The sequence below is a fragment of the Tachypleus tridentatus genome, chromosome 12, assembly GCF_004210375.1.
Source record: "Tachypleus tridentatus isolate NWPU-2018 chromosome 12, ASM421037v1, whole genome shotgun sequence".
NCBI classification, from domain to species: Eukaryota; Metazoa; Arthropoda; class Merostomata; order Xiphosura; family Limulidae; genus Tachypleus; species Tachypleus tridentatus.
Window position 1 is genome coordinate 124282004 of NC_134836.1, and position 18541 is coordinate 124300544.

Genomic DNA, 18541 nt, shown 5'->3' on the forward strand with positions numbered 1-18541 from the left:
ACGTTTTCTATAAGCTTTGAGAACTTTATATGTATATGCTTAAAACATGGTGTAATCCTTGGGGTAGTCAAGTGGCTTTATAGGAAGAGGTAGTGAAAGTGTTAGTGTGTTTTCTGTTATCCGATTTCAACACATATCTTTTAATGTCCTTCCACAGTGTATCACGTGATTGCTGAAATGATAGCCATTGGCTAAAGATCCAATATGACCAAAATATATGTACCCCGGATGTAACACGACCAACAAGATATATATTCCGGATGTAATATGACCAAAAATTATACGTTCTACCTTTACATATGACCAAAACACATACATCCCAGATCTAATATAACATTAAGATATATTGAATAGGATATAGGAGGTACATATTCCGGATCCAACTTACTGACCACACTTTCAGTTTTGACAGTGTTACTTTTGTCAGGATTTAACGAAAGTTAAATTTGAATTCTTTGTTTCTTTAGTTTTAAATAGAACACGATTTCTTTTATAAGCTGAAGAACTGTACGGTATAGACATATATACTGTATACTGTACGGTATAGACACCTACGCGAAATCTCTAAGATTGTAAATTTGTTGTTCTTGTTGTGTTTTGGTTCTTTCAACAGATGAAAACCACTGTCCACGAACTTGGGACGGTTGGCAGTGTTGGCCAGATACAATGGCTGGTCAAGTGGCTTTGGTTCGCTGTCCAGATCACATTTATTTCAAGAATGATCCTCCACAGTGTCCACGTAAGTAAAAACTGGTGTAAGCGTAAGTAGGTACCAATGTACATGTAAGTCGGTGTACACATAAGTGGGTACCAGTGTCCATGTAAGTAGGTATCACATGACAGTAATTAACACTCCTACGAAGAGACGTTTCTAGTCCTGATTTCTCCAAGCCCGTTCCCCTGGCTGTGGTTTCACTAGATAGTAGATAGGGACAGTGGGAATCTCGTTAATCCATTCATTAATGGATTTAAAAGGCAATTTCATTTAAATGCAAAATTATTAGCCTAATATTAATAACCTTTCAAGTTGCTCTGGGGCCTATTAGGCCCCACTTTTCGTAGGAGTGTTAATAATGTTCTATAATAAGTTAGTGGTTTACGTAAGTGACAGATACATCTAGACCAGTTGGAAAACCATTACTTTATCTTATAAATAACATTATTTACAGACAACACTTTGAAACTAATACATCCGTGGATGTGTAGAACAGAATGTGTCGCTGTTGATGGTGTTTAGAATATCCTTGTTTTGTTTCTTAATACGCAACAGCCGCTCAGAGGACAAACAGTGATAAACATATAAATACTGTTGTAAGATATCTCTGTCAGACGGATGTTTGTCAAATGATCCTTCAGGACAAACAAAGATAAAACTACGTATTAATCCTTTATCTGAACAAACCTGATTATTTAGTTTAAGTTGCCAAAACGTGCAGCAGCAAACTCATAGGAAATTGTTTCGTACAAAATATTTATTATATGCGCAACTCAGTGATGTCGAGAATATAGGTCAGTGATGTCGAGAATATAGGCCAGTGATGTCGAGAAACCCACTTGTTGAGAAATTTATATGTAAAAACGGCTCGTTTGGGTTGAGAAAATATTTTACATAGAAGAGCGAACAACGTTTCGACCTTCTTCGGTCATCGTCAGGTTCACAAAGAAAGAAAAAGGTAACTGACCGGAAGCTGACCACATGTTAGGAAGGGGTTGTGTAACTGAGTGTTGGAATGTAGAGGGCGGTGTTAGATGTTTGAATATATAATTTTATTTTATTATATTTAATATAGGTATAAAGGCGTTCCTTTATATTGGTTTATTTTGGGTTTAAGTTGTTGTATAAGTAAGGCTTCTTTAATTTTGCGTTTGTTTCTTTATTTAGTATTTGAGTGTTTTCTATGGTTATGTTGTGTTTATTTGGCTTGCAGTGTTCGAAAACATGTGAAGCTGACTTTTTATGTTCTTTGAATCTGGTTTCCATTTTTCTACTTGTTTCTCCAATATAGAAGTCGTGGCAGTTATCACATTGTATTTTATAAATAATGTTGGTGTGGTGTTTGTCAGTGTAGTTTTTATATAGTATAGACCTCAGTTTTGTGCCTGGTTTGTGAATAAATTTGGTATTAACTGGAATGTCATATTTTGTTACTAGTTTTTGCCAAATGTTCATTATTTGTCTGCTGATGTCGGGAATATGTTCTGTCATGTAGTTGTGAATATTAAACACAGATGTAGTGTGGTTGTGAATATTAAACACAGATGTAGTGTGGTTGTGAATATTAAACACAGATGTAGTGTGGTTGTGAATATTAAACACAGATGTAGTGTGGTTGTGAATATTAAACACAGATGTCATGTGGTTGTAAACATTAAATACAGATGTCATGTAGTTGTAAACATTGAATAGAGATGTCATGTGGTTGTAAGTATTAAATACAGATGTCATGTAGTTGTAAGTATTAAATGCAGATGTCATGTGGTTGTAAGTATTAAACACTGATGTAGTGTGGTTGTAAGTATTAAATACAGCTGTCATGTGGTTGCGAATATTAAATACAGATGTCATGTGGTTGTAAGTATTAAATACAGATGTCATGTGGTTGTAAACATTAAATGCAGATGTCATGTGGTTGTAAGTATTAAATACAGATGTCATGTGGTTGTAAGTATTAAAGATCAACCGCTATTTTAACTGTAACAACAGCCTCAAACATGGCAGGGTATTTATAATTTGTTTTATGAATATCTTGAAATAATTGAACTTATAATATGTTTTAATCGACAATTTAAAAAAAAAAAAGTACATTACAGAAGTTTCGTAGGTTACGCCATGAAAACATGTGGTCCGAACGGAACGTGGCTCGTTACAAAACATTCCAAGGAATGGACGGACTACAGCAGATGTGGCATTGTTGATGTAAGTACGAACTCCTGTACTGGTTACAGCCTAAAGGATTTCTATATTTCAGTTAGAAGCATTGTATTCTGATCAATCAGTAAATAAACAAATTCAACGTATTTACAACAAAGTCGAGCGTTAATGAAAACGTCTTAAACGGTTTACTTAACTTTCTGGTTAATTCTTACCAGTGTTTCTACATTGAGTAAAGTGACCAACAAATAAAACTATTTTAAAATGCTATTCTGGTCTACCAAATAACTTCATATTTTGAAACATTCACATAATGGGACAAGTAAGAGCTCATAGCGTTCTAATAATATCTATTAATAATATCTAATAATATCTATTGATAATATCTATTAATAATATCTAATAATATCCAATAATATCTATTAATAATATCTAATAATATCCAATAATATCTAATAATATATATTAATAATATCCAGTAATATCTATTACTAATATCTAATAATAATATCTATTAATAATATCTAATAATATCTATTGATAATATCTATTAATAATATCTAATAATATCCAATAATATCTATTAATAATATCTAATAATATATATTAATAATATCCAATAATATCCATTGATAATATCTATTAATAATATCTAATAATATCCAATAATATCTATTAATAATATCCAATAACATCTATTGATAATATCTAATAATATCTATTGATAATATCTATTAATAATATCCAATAATATCTATTAATAATATCCAATAATATCTATTACTAATATCTAATAATAATATCTATTAATAATATCTAATAATATATATTAATAATATCCAATAATATCTATTAATAATATCCAATAACATCTATTGATAATATCTATTAATAATATCTAATAATATCTAATAATATATATTAATAATATCCAATAATATCTATTACTAATATCTAATAATAATATCTAATAATATATATTAATAATATCCAATAATATCTATTAATAATATCCAATAATATCTATTAATAATATCCAATAATATCTATTAATAATATCTAATAATAATATCTATAAATAATATCTATCACAAATTTGACATTTTACGACACAAAAATTGTTGTTTCAAGTTTTTATCAAGATTCTTGTTTAATAATATTTTCAGTCGCCGGTAACATTGTTCATAAGTTTACACAACATACTTACAGTCACTTGTTATACTGTAAAACAATTTCACCAATTATCGAAAACATTACACTCATAATTATTTCATGTCCTGTTGGTTATTTATACAGCAGTTCAACCAATTACTACCGCTGTTACATAATTCTCGTATATCAATTAGATTAAACATCGACTCGACTCTTAAGAACGCGTGTAAACTATTTTCACGAATTATAAACAGTATTAGAAAATGCTTGAATGTTGCTTAAAATTCGTCATTGTGACTTTATCGAGACGTTTACTAGAGTATTTCTAAACGTTTACTAGAGTATTTCTAAAATGTTCACAACTCTGAACTTTCAAGTAATTGTATATTCGATCATTATAATTTACTCTCTATATTCAAATATCGTTTGTTTTTATACTTCAATATTTTTCTTTGATAGTCCCTAAGAAACCGTTTATATTTTCACGTCATCACATTTGCGGTATCCATATCTGCACTTATACCAGCTTTGCTTATCTTATCCGCTTACAAGTAAGTAGTTTTGAGCTTCAGTTAGGTTACGTCCTCGCTAGTAAAAATCAATATATTATTTAAGAGAAGGAACTGACAATCATCTTTGTTTTACATTTTTCTCAAGCAGTCTTATTTCATTATTGTATAGAGCTATTTTTTCTTTGAAGGAGAGATCCTTTAAACAGATTTCATTTAACAGAAAAGAAGAGCAAATAAAAATATATTAAAGTACTTCCCGCCATTGTAATCGCTGTTCTATTGGACAAAACTCTACGTTACGTATAATTAATCTATCTTTTCACGTGACTTCACCAGGCAGCTCCGAGTGCCACGCATCACGATACATAAGAATCTTTTCCTTTCTCTTGTGTTGAATGGAACCTTTATCATTATCTTTCGAACTACGGTCATATCAGAAGAAACTGATGCGCGTGGAGACAACCAGAACTTCTTTCAAGAGAATGGGGTAAGAATCTTCCACACTCATATCGGAAAGAAACTGATATATATATTGGTAAAGACAGCCTGAACTTATTTCATCATAACAGAGATGCGTTCGTAACCCGTTTCGCCATAATTCGGAACAATATCAGGTACGAGTCGACAGACGAAATGTCTTTCAACAGAATGGAATACGATTTGGTTTCGAACAATCTTTAAAGGATCTGATGCGAGTTGATATAAACAGAACTTCTTTCACCAAAACAGGAAAACATGTTTTTAAATACACACCAAACATCTTGCAGTAGAATGTGATAATATTTTTAGTAATGACAAAATAATATTATGGACATGAATACAGAAGAAACATCTCTCTGTAGAATGTAGTAATAACTGTATCGTTTAAACCAATTTAAAAATACAATTTTTAGAATATTTACAAACAAGAAGGTCGAGACGTAATATTACAAACTCAACGGCCCGCCTCCTTTTTAAAATATTCAAGTTTCATATAAACTTCCTAGTTTTATTGAGTGGAATATATTTTTAGTAACTTTTAAGCTGAAAAACAAAATAAACAGTTTCGCTTAACATTTTGCACAAGTGAATATATCTCTTTGAAAAGTCTTTCAACAGGGTAGACTGCGTGCGCTAATCACTAGACCGTTTTCTTCTTCCGCTAATGGTGAGATAAGTGAGAAGAATTCAGATTAATCCTCTTACCAGCAACTAGTTTATAAAGTAAGGTACTCTCACCAGCATATAATAAACTGTAATTATAGCTCCGTACGAATTACCGTTCTCAGTAACATGGTTTCTTCTCCGCTGAAACTCGCAATCACGAAGAGAAGGTGTTTGTCGAAGAAACGTGAGTTAATTAAAAACGAGGATCTCACAGCTACTAACCAGAACAATATTGTCTGGGATAATCATAAGACCTTGGTAACTACTAACCAGAACAATACTGTCTGGGATAATCATAAGACCTTGGTAACTACTAACCACAACAATACTGTCTGGGATAATCATAAGACCTTGGTAACTACTAACCAGAACAATACTGTCTGGGATAATCATAAGACCTTGGTAACTACTAACCAGAAAAATACTGTCTGGGATAATCATAAGACCTTGGTAACTACTAACCAGAACAATACTGTCTGGGATAATCATAAGACCTTGGTAACTACTAACCAGAACAATACTGTCTGGGATAATCATAAGACCTTGGTAACTACTAACCAGAACAATACTGTCTGGGATAATCATAAGACCTTGGTAACTACTAACCAGAACAATACTGTCTGGGATAATCATAAGACCTTGGTAACTACTAACCAGAACAATACTGTCTGGGATAATCATAAGACCTTGGTAACTACTAACCAGAACAATACTGTCTGGGATAATCATAAGACCTTGGTAACTACTAACCAGAACAATACTGTCTGGGATAATCATAAGACCTTGGTGACTACTAACCAGAACAATACTGTCTGGGATAATCATAAGACCTTGGTAACTACTAACCAGAACAATACTGTCTGGGATAATCATAAGACCTTGGTAACTACTAACCACAACAATACTGTCTGGGATAATCATAAGACCTTGGTAACTACTAACCAGAACAATACTGTCTGGGATAATCATAAGACCTTGGTGACTACTAACCAGAACAATACTGTCTGGGATAATCATAAGACCTTGGTAACTACTAACCAGAACAATACTGTCTGGGATAATCATAAGACCTTGGTAACTACTAACCAGAACAATACTGTCTGGGATAATCATAAGACCTTGGTAACTACTAACCAGAACAATACTGTCTGGGATAATCATAAGACCTTGGTGACTACTAACCAGAACAATACTGTCTGGGATAATCATAAGACCTTGGTGGCTACTAACCACAACAATACTGTCTGGGATAATCATAAGACCTTGGTGACTACTAACCAGAACAATACTGTCTGGGATAATCATAAGACCTTGGTGACTACTAACGACAACAATACTGTCTGGGATAATCATAAGACCTTGGTGACTACTAACCAGAACAATACTGTCTGGGATAATCATGAGACCTTGGTAACTACTAACCACAACAATACTGTCTGGGATAATCATAAGACCTTGGTAACTACTAACCACAACAATACTGTCTGGGATAATCATAAGACCTTGGTAACTACTAACCAGAACAATATTGTCTGGGATAATCATAAGACCTTGGTGACTACTAACCAGAACAATACTGTCTGGGATAATCATAAGACCTTGGTAACTACTAACCAGAACAATACTGTCTGGGATAATCATAAGACCTTGGTAACTACTAACCAGAACAATACTGTCTGGGATAATCATAAGACCTTGGTAACTACTAACCAGAACAATACTGTCTGGGATAATCATAAGACCTTGGTAACTACTAACCAGAACAATACTGTCTGGGATAATCATAAGACCTTGGTAACTACTAACCAGAACAATACTGTCTGGGATAATCATAAGACCTTGGTAACTACTAACCAGAACAATACTGTCTGGGATAATCATAAGACCTTGGTAACTACTAACCAGAACAATACTGTCTGGGATAATCATAAGACCTTGGTAACTACTAACCAGAACAATACTGTCTGGGATAATCATACTTGGTAACTAACCAGAACAATACTGTCTGGGATAATCATAAGACCTTGGTAACTACTACTGTCTGGGACCAGAACAATACTGTCTGGGATAATCATAAGACCTTGGTAACTACTAACCAGAACAATACTGTCTGGGATAATCATAAGACCTTGGTAACTACTAACCAGAACAATACTGTCTGGGATAATCATAAGACCTTGGTAACTACTAACCAGAACAATACTGTCTGGGATAATCATAAGACCTTGGTGACTACTAACCAGAACAATACTGTCTGGGATAATCATAAGACCTTGGTAACTACTAACCACAACAATACTGTCTGGGATAATCATAAGACCTTGGTGACTACTAACCAGAACAATACTGTCTGGGATAATCATAAGACCTTGGTGGCTACTAACGACAACAATACTGTCTGGGATAATCATAAGACCTTGGTGACTACTAACCAGAACAATACTCTCTGGGATAATCATGAGACCTTGGTAACTACTAACCACAACAATACTGTCTGGGATAATCATAAGACCTTGGTAACTACTAACCAGAACAATATTGTCTGGGATAATCATAAGACCTTGGTGACTACTAACCAGAACAATACTGACTGGGATAATCATAAGACCTTGGTGGCTACTAACGACAACAATACTGTCTGGGATAATCATAAGACCTTGGTAACTACTAACCAGAACAATACTGTCTGGGATAATTATAAGACCTTGGTAACTACTAACCAGAACAATACTGTCTGGGATAATCATAAGACCTTGGTAACTACTAACCAGAACAATACTGTCTGGGATAATCATAAGACCTTGGTGACTACTAACCAGAACAATACTGTCTGGGATAATCATAAGACCTTGGTAACTACTAACCAGAACAATACTGTCTGGGATAATCATAAGACCTTGGTGACTACTAACGACAACAATACTGTCTAGGATAATCATAAGACCTTGGTGACTACTAACCAGAACAATACTGTCTGGGATAATCATAAGACCTTGGTAACTACTAACCACAACAATACTGTCTGGGATAATCATAAGACCTTGGTAACTACTAACCAGAACAATACTGTCTGGGATAATCATAAGACCTTGGTGACTACTAACCACAACAATACTGTCTGGGATAATCATAAGACCTTGGTGACTACTAACCAAAACAATACTGACTGGGATAATCATAAGACCTTGGTGGCTACTAACCACAACAATACTGTCTGGGATAATCATAAGATCTTGGTGACTACTAACGACAACAATACTGTCTGGGATAATCATATGACCTTGGTGACTACAAACCAAAACAATGCTGTCTGGGATAATCATAAGACCTTGGTAACTACTAACCAGAACAATACTGTCTGGGATAATCATAAGACCTTGGTGACTACTAACCACAACAATACTGTCTGGGATAATCATAAGACCTTGGTGACTACTAACCAAAACAATACTGACTGGGATAATCATAAGACCTTGGTGGCTACTAACCACAACAATACTGTCTGGGATAATCATAAGATCTTGGTGACTACTAACGACAACAATACTGTCTGGGATAATCATAAGACCTTGGTGACTACTAACCAGAACAATACTGTCTGGGATAATCATAAGACCTTGGTAACTACTAACCACAACAATACTGTCTGGGATAATCATAAGACCTTGGTGACTACTAACCAGAACAATACTGACTGGGATAATCATAAGACCTTGGTGGCTACTAACCACAACAATACTGTCTGGGATAATCATAAGACCTTGGTAACTACTAACCACAACAATACTGTCTGGGATAATCATAAGACCTTGGTGACTACTAACCAGAACAATACTGACTGGGATAATCATAAGACCTTGGTGGCTACTAACCACAACAATACTGTCTGAGATAATCATAAGACCTTGGTGACTACTAACCAGAACAATACTGACTGGGATAATCATAAGACCTTGGTGGCTACTAACCACAACAATACTGTCTGGGATAATCATAAGATCTTGGTAACTACTAACCACAACAATACTGTCTGGGATAATCATAAGACCTTGGTGACTACTAACCAGAACAATACTGACTGGGATAATCATAAGACCTTGGTGGCTACTAACCACAACAATACTGTCTGGGATAATCATAAGATCTTGGTGACTACTAACGACAACAATACTGTCTGGGATAATCATAAGACCTTGGTGGCTACTAACCACAACAATACTGTCTGGGATAATCATAAGACCTTGGTAACTACTAACCACAACAATACTGTCTGGGATAATCATAAGACCTTGGTGACTACTAACCAGAACAATACTGACTGGGATAATCATAAGACCTTGGTGGCTACTAACCACAACAATACTGTCTGAGATAATCATAAGACCTTGGCAACTACTAACCAGAACAATACTGTCTAGGGTTTCCTCCGCCTGAGAGCCACGTGTGTCAACATATTCTGTTTGCATCACCAACATTATTTAACACTGAAACAACCAGAAAATTACATCTCAGTCAACTCCAGGTGTGGTCTAGTGGTTAGCTTATCACATTAGAGATCGAGGATCCGAGGTTCTAAACATTATGCATCTGAACACATTGAGCACTTATGGCTGCAGACGTTTTATGGTGCTGGCAGTCAGTCCTGTTCTTGGACCTTGAGAAATTAAAGCAAAAAATCATACAACGCTGTTGCTGCTATTTGAGCCCTCCATCTGTTCAACGGCTCGAGAACGCGTGACCGAGCTTTGTTTAGCCCACGTGCGTTTAAGGTGCCGTTCAGATTAAATATTTTGAAATGTGAAACAAATAAATACTAAGAGTAAGTTGTTTTCCTTTGTTTTCATTCAAATAAAGCTCAGATTTCATTTAAAAATCAATAACGTATCGCATGTGTATCAACATTTAACAGAACTCAAGAATGTACACGTGTCTTATCTGATAAGTTTCTTGGTGATACGAGTTCTATCGATTTTTTTTTCTTTCTTGCACTAACAATGTTTATCCCCTTCCGATGAGTTATCTGATATTCTCATTGGGTAGTCGTGATTCGTTAGGCTTACACGTGTATTATATGCATCATAATACATATACATCATAATACATCATACATCGCCCCAAAGCGATAGATAAGTTTAATGGCATGAGTTCTAATTATCTGATAAAGCTTAATTTCCTGATGTATTTTACTTGTGCTCCAGCTATATTTTAATAGCATGATATAAAATAAACATAAGCGGTTAGGTGGTTATTCACGTTCGATATCTAGTTTTGTATTTCTTATATCAACTCATTTGTAATCTATTTTTTTTCGAAAGCCTTTAGGGTTACGTATATATCTTCATATTATTTAGGTCTCCACAGATTTAGCGCGACTCTGTTGCTCACTTTTGATTATCTGACTGAACTATTCTAGTTTTAAAGCTTGGTTTTTCTTGTTTCGTGTTTTTCCAGCCCGGCTGTAAAGTTTTGTTTGTTGCGACTAAATATTTTCGCATGACTTCTTACATGTGGATGTTTTGTGAGGGGTTTTATCTACATAGACTTATCACAGCCACCTTTACTGAACACAAGAATCTGATTACGTTCTACGCTATTGGTTGGGGTACGTATCACACTTTCAAAGGTCGTTTTGTGTTTGTTTGTTTTTTTTGCTCCTAAAACTTAAACCGATATTTGAAGCGATGCTTATGATATTTTGTAGCTAATAATAAAAAAAAACTAAAAAAAATTAATAATTTCGTTACACAGCATGATTCAAAATATGTAACACTGTGTTCCTGGCCTCCAAGAGGCATAGTGGTGTACCTGCGGTCTCACACTGTTAGAAACCGGGTTTCGATACCCGTGGTTGGCGGAATATAAATAGCCTATTGTGTAGCTTTATCCTTAATTTCAAACAATCCAATATGAATCCTTCCAACAATCTTTATAAGTCATGTTTGTCTTTCAATAGCTGCCATTTTTCATTTGCACTGGGCTGAATTAATCCTAGCCTGTGAAAGTGGTCTGTAACAGTAAAGCGTTTTAACCTAATTTGTAACAGTCCCGTTTCAGTCTAGTCTGTAATGATGGACTGTTTTAAATCATATGGACTGGTTGAGAGACCAGTCTATAACCTTGGACTGTGTTAAATCATTCTGTCATATGGACTGGTTGATAGATCAGTCTATAACCTTGGACTGTGTTAAATCATTCTGTCATATGGACTGGTTGATAGACCAGTCTATAACCGTGGACTGTTTTAAATCATTCTGTCATATGGACTGGTTGATAGATCAGTCTATAACCGTGGACTGTTTTAAATCATTCTGTCATATGGACTGGTTGATAGACCAGTCTATAACCGTGGACTGTGTTAAACCATTCTGTCATATGGACTGGTTGATAGATCAGTCTATAACCGTGGACTGTGTTAAATCATTCTATCATATGGACTGGTTGATAGATCAGTCTATAACCGTGGACTGTGTTAAATCATTCTGTCATATGGACTGGTTGATAGACCAGTCTATAACCGTGGACTGTGTTAAATCATTCTCTTATATGGACTGGTTGATAGACCAGTCTATAACCGTGGACTGTTTTAAATCATTCTCTTATATGGACTGGTTGATAGATCAGTCTATAACCGTGGACTGTGTTAAATCATTCTGTCATATGGACTGGTTGATAGACCAGTCTATAACCGTCTTATTTCTAACAGTGTTTTGTTTAAATTATTACACATCATTGTTGATTTATTTATTGTGTGGGTAAATAAATGTTTTTACCGTAATCTTTGTTATTAGAAACAACATAATTATTACCAATTGATGTTGGTGATTGATAACATATATTTTCTTTAGGTTTACCCATAATTCCTGTGGGTGTTTACGCTGTTCTTCGGAAAGCTTTAAAAGATGAAAGGTAGGTATTCTCTTCTAGTTCATCTTCATGTTTGTACAAAAATACTCACGGATTACATAAGAATGTTCCTACATGACAACTTAGCTCACATGCATGATTATTTAATGGTTATGCTAGATCACGTGCTCTAAATCTTTATATTATAACAATGCACGTGCATAATTATTCAGTTCGAATTGGAACAGACAGATGTAACTCTTAAGCTATTTACAATAGCGCTCAACTGTAACTGTTGTTACGTTGGTGTGTCATATTATACTAGCTTTGATTTATTAATGACGTGATAACATTAAGACAGCTCAGCCTCACTAAACTTGAACCGACGTGACGACATTAAGACAGCTCAGTCTTACTAAACTTGAACCGACGTGACGACATTAAGACAGCTCAGCCTTACTAAACTTGAACCGACGTGACGACATTAAGACAGCTCAGCCTTACTAAACTTGAACTGACGTGACAACATTAAGACAGCTCAGTCTCACTAAACTTGAACTGACGTGATAACATTAATACAGCTCAGCCTCACTAAACTTGAACCGACGTGACGACATTAAGACAGCTCAGTCTTACTAAACTTGAACCGACGTGACGACATTAAGACAGCTCAGTCTTACTAAACTTGAACCGACGTGACGACATTAAGACAGCTCAGTCTTACTAAACTTGAACCGACGTGACGACATTAAGACAGCTCAGCCTTACTAAACTTGAACTGACGTGACAACATTAAGACAGCTCAGTCTCACTAAACTTGAACTGACGTGACGACATTAAGACAACTCAGTCTCACTAAACTTGAACCGACGTGACGACATTAAGACAGCTCAGTCTCACTAAACTTGAACTGACGTGATAACATTAAGACAGCTCAGCCTTACTAAACTTGAACTGACGTGACAACATTAAGACAGCTCAGTCTCACTAAACTTGAACTGACGTGATAACATTAAGACAGCTCAGCCTTACTAAACTTGAACCGACGTGACGACATTAAGACAGCTCAGTCTCACTAAACTTGAACCGACGTGACGACATTAAGACAGTTCAGTCTCACTAAACTTGAACTGACGTGACGACAATAAGACAGCTCAGTCTCACTAAACTTGAACCGACGTGACGACATTAAGACAGCTCAGTCTCACTAAACTTGAACCGACGTGACGACATTAAGACAGCTCAGTCTCACTAAACTTGAACCGACGTGACGACATTAAGACAGTTCAGCCTTACTAAACTTGAACCGACGTGACGACATTAAGACAACTCAGCCTTACTAAACTTGAACTGACGTGACAACATTAAGACAGCTCAGTCTTACTAAACTTGAACCGACGTGACGACATTAAGAGACAAGTTCTTTGTTTAGGAGTCTATACTAATATTGTTACAATTATTAAAAGGTGATAAAATATTTTGTTATATTCTCAGGTGTTGGGTTATTCCAATCGGAACGTATGAATGGGTTATGAACGGACCCTACTTGTGTAGTTTACTGGTAAGTGTTCTGTCACAACGTGCCACTCTCTTCCATAGGTTTTAATTTAGCTAATGTGACTTGCTGTGGTTTAGTCTGTAGCTAATGTTAGTTGTTGGTTTTTAGTTTAACCGGTGTGACTTGCTGTGGTTTAGTCTGTAGCTAATGTTAGTTGTTGGTTTTTAGTTTAACCGATGTGACTTGCTGTGGTTTAGTCTGTAGCTAATGTTAGTTGTTGGTTTTTAGTTTAACCGATGTGACTTGCTGTGGTTTAGTCTGTAGCTAATGTTAGTTGTTGGTTTTTAGTTTAACCGATGTGACTTGCTGTGGTTTAGTCTGTAGCTAATGTTAGTTGTTGGTTTTTTGTTTAACCGGTGTGGCTTGACATGTTTTAGTCTATAGCTAATGTTAGTTGTTGGTTTTTAGTTTAACCGATGTGGCTTGCTGTGGTTTAGTCTGTAGCTAATGTTAGTTGTTGGTTTTTAGTTTAACCGATGTGACTTGCTGTGGTTTAGTCTATAGCTAATGTTAGTTGTTGGTTTTTAGTTTAATCGATGTGACTTGCTGTGGTTTAGTCTATAGCTAATGTTAGTTGTTGGTTTTTAGTTTAACCGATGTGGCTTGCTGTGGTTTAGTCTGTAGCTAATGTTAGTTGTTGGTTTTTAGTTTAATCGATGTGACTTGCTGTGGTTTAGTCTGTAGCTAATGTTAGTTGTTGGTTTTTAGTTTAATCGATGTGACTTGCTGTGGTTTAGTCTATAGCTAATGTTAGTTGTTGGTTTTTAGTTTAACCGATGTGGCTTGCTGTGGTTTAGTCTGTAGCTAATGTTAGTTGTTGGTTTTTAGTTTAATCGATGTGACTTGCTGTGGTTTAGTCTATCGCTAATGTTAGTTGTTGGTTTTTAGTTTAATCGATGTGGCTTGCTGTGGTTTAGTCTGTAGCTAATGTTAGTTGTTGGTTTTTAGTTTAATCGATGTGACTTGATAGGTTTTAGTCTAGTTAATGTGACATATTCGGATTTAGTTTAATTCAGTCGATGTGACTTGCTAGATTTTCTGTTGAGTTTAAGTGTGATTTATTGACTTTTGTTGTAGCTGAAACATAAATGAAAACAACAAAATTGTCCTCTATGATATTATTTTAAAATAATAAAAATGTCAGTGCCTGTAACATTTAAATCGTTCCGTGATTTATTTATGATCTAAAACCAATGAGTCCAAGGTTTACAGAAACATTTTTCTGTACACATTACGAACTCACGTATTTATATAATTAAATGTTTAACACAAACCCTTCTCTGATTTTATCCCATAATTCATTGTACAATTTAGTAGTTTATGGCGTAGTTAAGACAACAAGATAAATAACCTAAACGGTTATTTTAACCTTTCTTTTTGCTGTTATTAATTTCCAGCTTAACCTCGCATTCCTCTGTAACATAGTTAGAAACCTAGTTACCAAAATCAGAGCGACTCATCCAAACGAACCCAGTCAATGTAGGTGAGTTAAACATTTTGTTTCATGGATATAAAACAACGTTACCAGAGAATAATTTGTGTTACACCGGCGTGAAATGTGAGAACTCAGACTTGTATGTATCTTCAAAACGTTAATATTATTTCAATAGTACTTTTGTTCAGAGAATTATTAACTGGGAGAATGTATTCATTATGTACAAAAAACAATATTTTTATTTGGATTTAAATGTCAGCTTTAATTTGATATTACTTGTAAATATGTAACGACAAAATTACGCTATTAATAGTCCTATTGGTGAATACAAAAGTTTCTGAAGGTTGACATAAATCTCCTTTCGCTCACCAGTAAGTTTTACGATGCTAAAAACCGGTTTTCGATACCGAATGTGGGTTGCTTTTGTTTGTTACAAAGCACAAATCCGCGCAAAAGGTTATATGGATTCTGCCCACCACTAATATCGAAACCCGGTTTCTAACAGTATAACTCCGCAATGCCACTGGTTAGCACAGTGCATATAGTCTATTCTCCCCCAAGTGACACCGTGGTATGTCTGCGGACTTACAACGCTAGAATATGAGTTTCGATACCCGTTGCGGGCAGAGCATAGATGGCCAACCGTGTAATTTTGTATTCAACCACGAACCAATGAGAGTCCAGTGTGTAGCTTTGCGCTAAACTGTGGATGAGAGAGATAAAAATCTGACATAATAGAAGTTTTTACAAAATATCTGTTTTATCAAATGTCATTCACTGCTTTAAAACAGTATCCCACAAGCAATGAATGGTGTTATTGTGTGAAACTGTTTTTATCGAATGTGTTATTATAGCCATAAACTTGTTTACTCTATCTGTTTACAAAATAAAAGACCTTTCCTTCATTGCAGTGTTTAACTATAATATAGTTATGTGATAAAACCATACCATCTGTCTCTGTATATGTTATACAATATATCACTATTTTTACGTACAACGTCACACACGTTAATATGACTTCAGAAAAGCAGTCCGAGGTACACTAATCCTTGTTCCATTGTTTGGTGTCCACTTCTTCCTGGACAAGTATAGGCCATCACCTGGCGAATGTGGCTGGATGGACGCCTACATTTATTTCAGTTTTGCGATTGACGGTTTACAGGTACGTAGTTGTGATGATTGGCACGTTCTTGAGTTTATATATTATTAGGAGAAAATCTAAGTTAATTAGTAGGTGACTGAAAGTAGTGTGAGAAGTGACTAATAATGTTTCTGATTTCAATCAAAACAACAAAACTTTATGAGACTTAACTCTTTTAGTAATAGTTGTTAAGTTGCAGAAATAAATTCTAAAATAATATTGGCAAAGAGAAATTACATGGTCAGTCACCAGAGGTCACTATCGGAGTTATTACTCAAGTATTATCTCATTGCAATATATATATATATAGAGAGAGAAAGCACCGAGATTTATTTTGTCAAATTAAAGTCAATAAGGTGAACAGAAACAAAATGGCGGACGTTTAATTTTTGTCCAGCGAGGGTGTTGTGTATAAAACTTTGTGTACAAATATAATTATAAATTATTTTAGTGCTTTTCACAAATCCAGATAATAAGCGAATTTCATGTAGATTATGATTCATTTTGAATATTTTGTGATTAAGTTTTCTTTTCGTTATAGGGTTTCGTTGTCGCTCTAATATTCTGCTACTTAAATGGAGAGGTAAGTTGTTCGTGGCAAAATTTCAGTTTTCATCGTATTATAAAGCTTATTGGTTTTAAGTTAGTCATTATTAATGGCCTGAGGGTTAGAGAAGTCAACTGTTCGAAACCCATTCTCGAGGATGCCCTCCATTTCAGCCACGTAGTGGTAAAAGATTAGTCCAAGATTTAGCGGTGGGCGACATTTGATTAGCTGCTTACTTGTCTCTTCGATTACTTGTAAATTAGAGACGGTTAACGAAGCGATACTTTGAATAGTTTTATGTGAAATTCAAATCAAATAAAGCTAATCTGGAGGGAAAAACATAAGCAAACCAGTAATCAGCACGTGAATAATTAAATTTTTGATAAAAGGATTAGAACATCGGATCACACACAAAAGATGCATTGAATTTTTAAAACAAGGCTAAAAATTCAAGTCAACTATTCGAAAGCGATCGAGTTATGGGCGTGTTTTGTTAGTTCGTTAAGTTAAAGTTGATATATGTGTGGAGCACTCTTCAACAGCCACTTTTGATTGTTTTTTAATTTGTAAACAGGTGATCTCTCTTCTGAAAAGATCTTATCAACGGTACAAGTTCAATATTCATAGTTTGTCTACATACCCCATGGTGGCGCGACTATCGACCTCTAACTTGGACAAACCCGAAACTTTGAGAACGAAGCGTCCTCTGAAGTGTTTCACAAGAGACCAAAGGAAACAAGTTAGGGCTGAAATTCAGACGTCAGAACTGATGTGAAAGTACCCTAACAGCGGTAAACTTCACCGACCTTTAGTGTCCGTTGATTTAACCCTAAAACAGTATCACTAATGAAATCTTCGTTTCAAAGCGATGTGTTTCGATATGTGTATCAACATACATTAGCTATTTTTACCAGGGTTGGTACAGTATTTACTGTAGTTTCCACTAAGTTGTATTTTATTTATTTCTATACTATTTACCAATGAGAATACTGTTGTAGTTTCTCATTCACATGAAAGTTTGTTATTAAGTTGTTAATTTCTGCTTGTACTTTGCACTCAGTTGTATAAACAAAGGAAAAGAGTAAACTTTGTTATAAATATTTAACTTCTGTCTACTGGTTTACTCTCTCAAGTCGTTTAGAAACTAATTACGAAAAGAGGCACTTTAAAATTATAAGTTCCTTCATTAAACTCTCTACTGCTTAATCAAACGAACTGCTCTCCAAGTTTGTTTACCAAAAATATTAAATTTATCTTCCATTAAAACGATATAGAATTGACAATAACGTTCAGTGTTGAAGTACTCTACGGGCTTGGCACTCGGCAATAAACAAA

The 18541-nt window shown here is 34.9% G+C and overlaps 1 protein-coding gene across 1 annotated transcript; it reads left to right on the forward strand.

Annotated features, from left to right (window-relative positions):
* Positions 1 to 618: 618 nt before the first annotated feature.
* LOC143235763 (calcitonin gene-related peptide type 1 receptor-like) lies at positions 619 to 18493 on the forward strand. Its single transcript, XM_076473967.1, has 11 exons — positions 619 to 739; positions 2823 to 2917; positions 4484 to 4575; positions 4873 to 5023; positions 11134 to 11284; positions 12528 to 12588; positions 14020 to 14086; positions 15481 to 15566; positions 16542 to 16680; positions 17201 to 17242; positions 17781 to 18493. The coding sequence occupies exons 1-11, from the start codon at positions 667 to 669 to the stop codon at positions 17979 to 17981; spliced, it is 1158 nt and encodes a 385-aa protein (XP_076330082.1). The 5' UTR covers positions 619 to 666; the 3' UTR covers positions 17982 to 18493.
* The last annotated feature ends 48 nt before the right edge of the window (positions 18494 to 18541 follow it).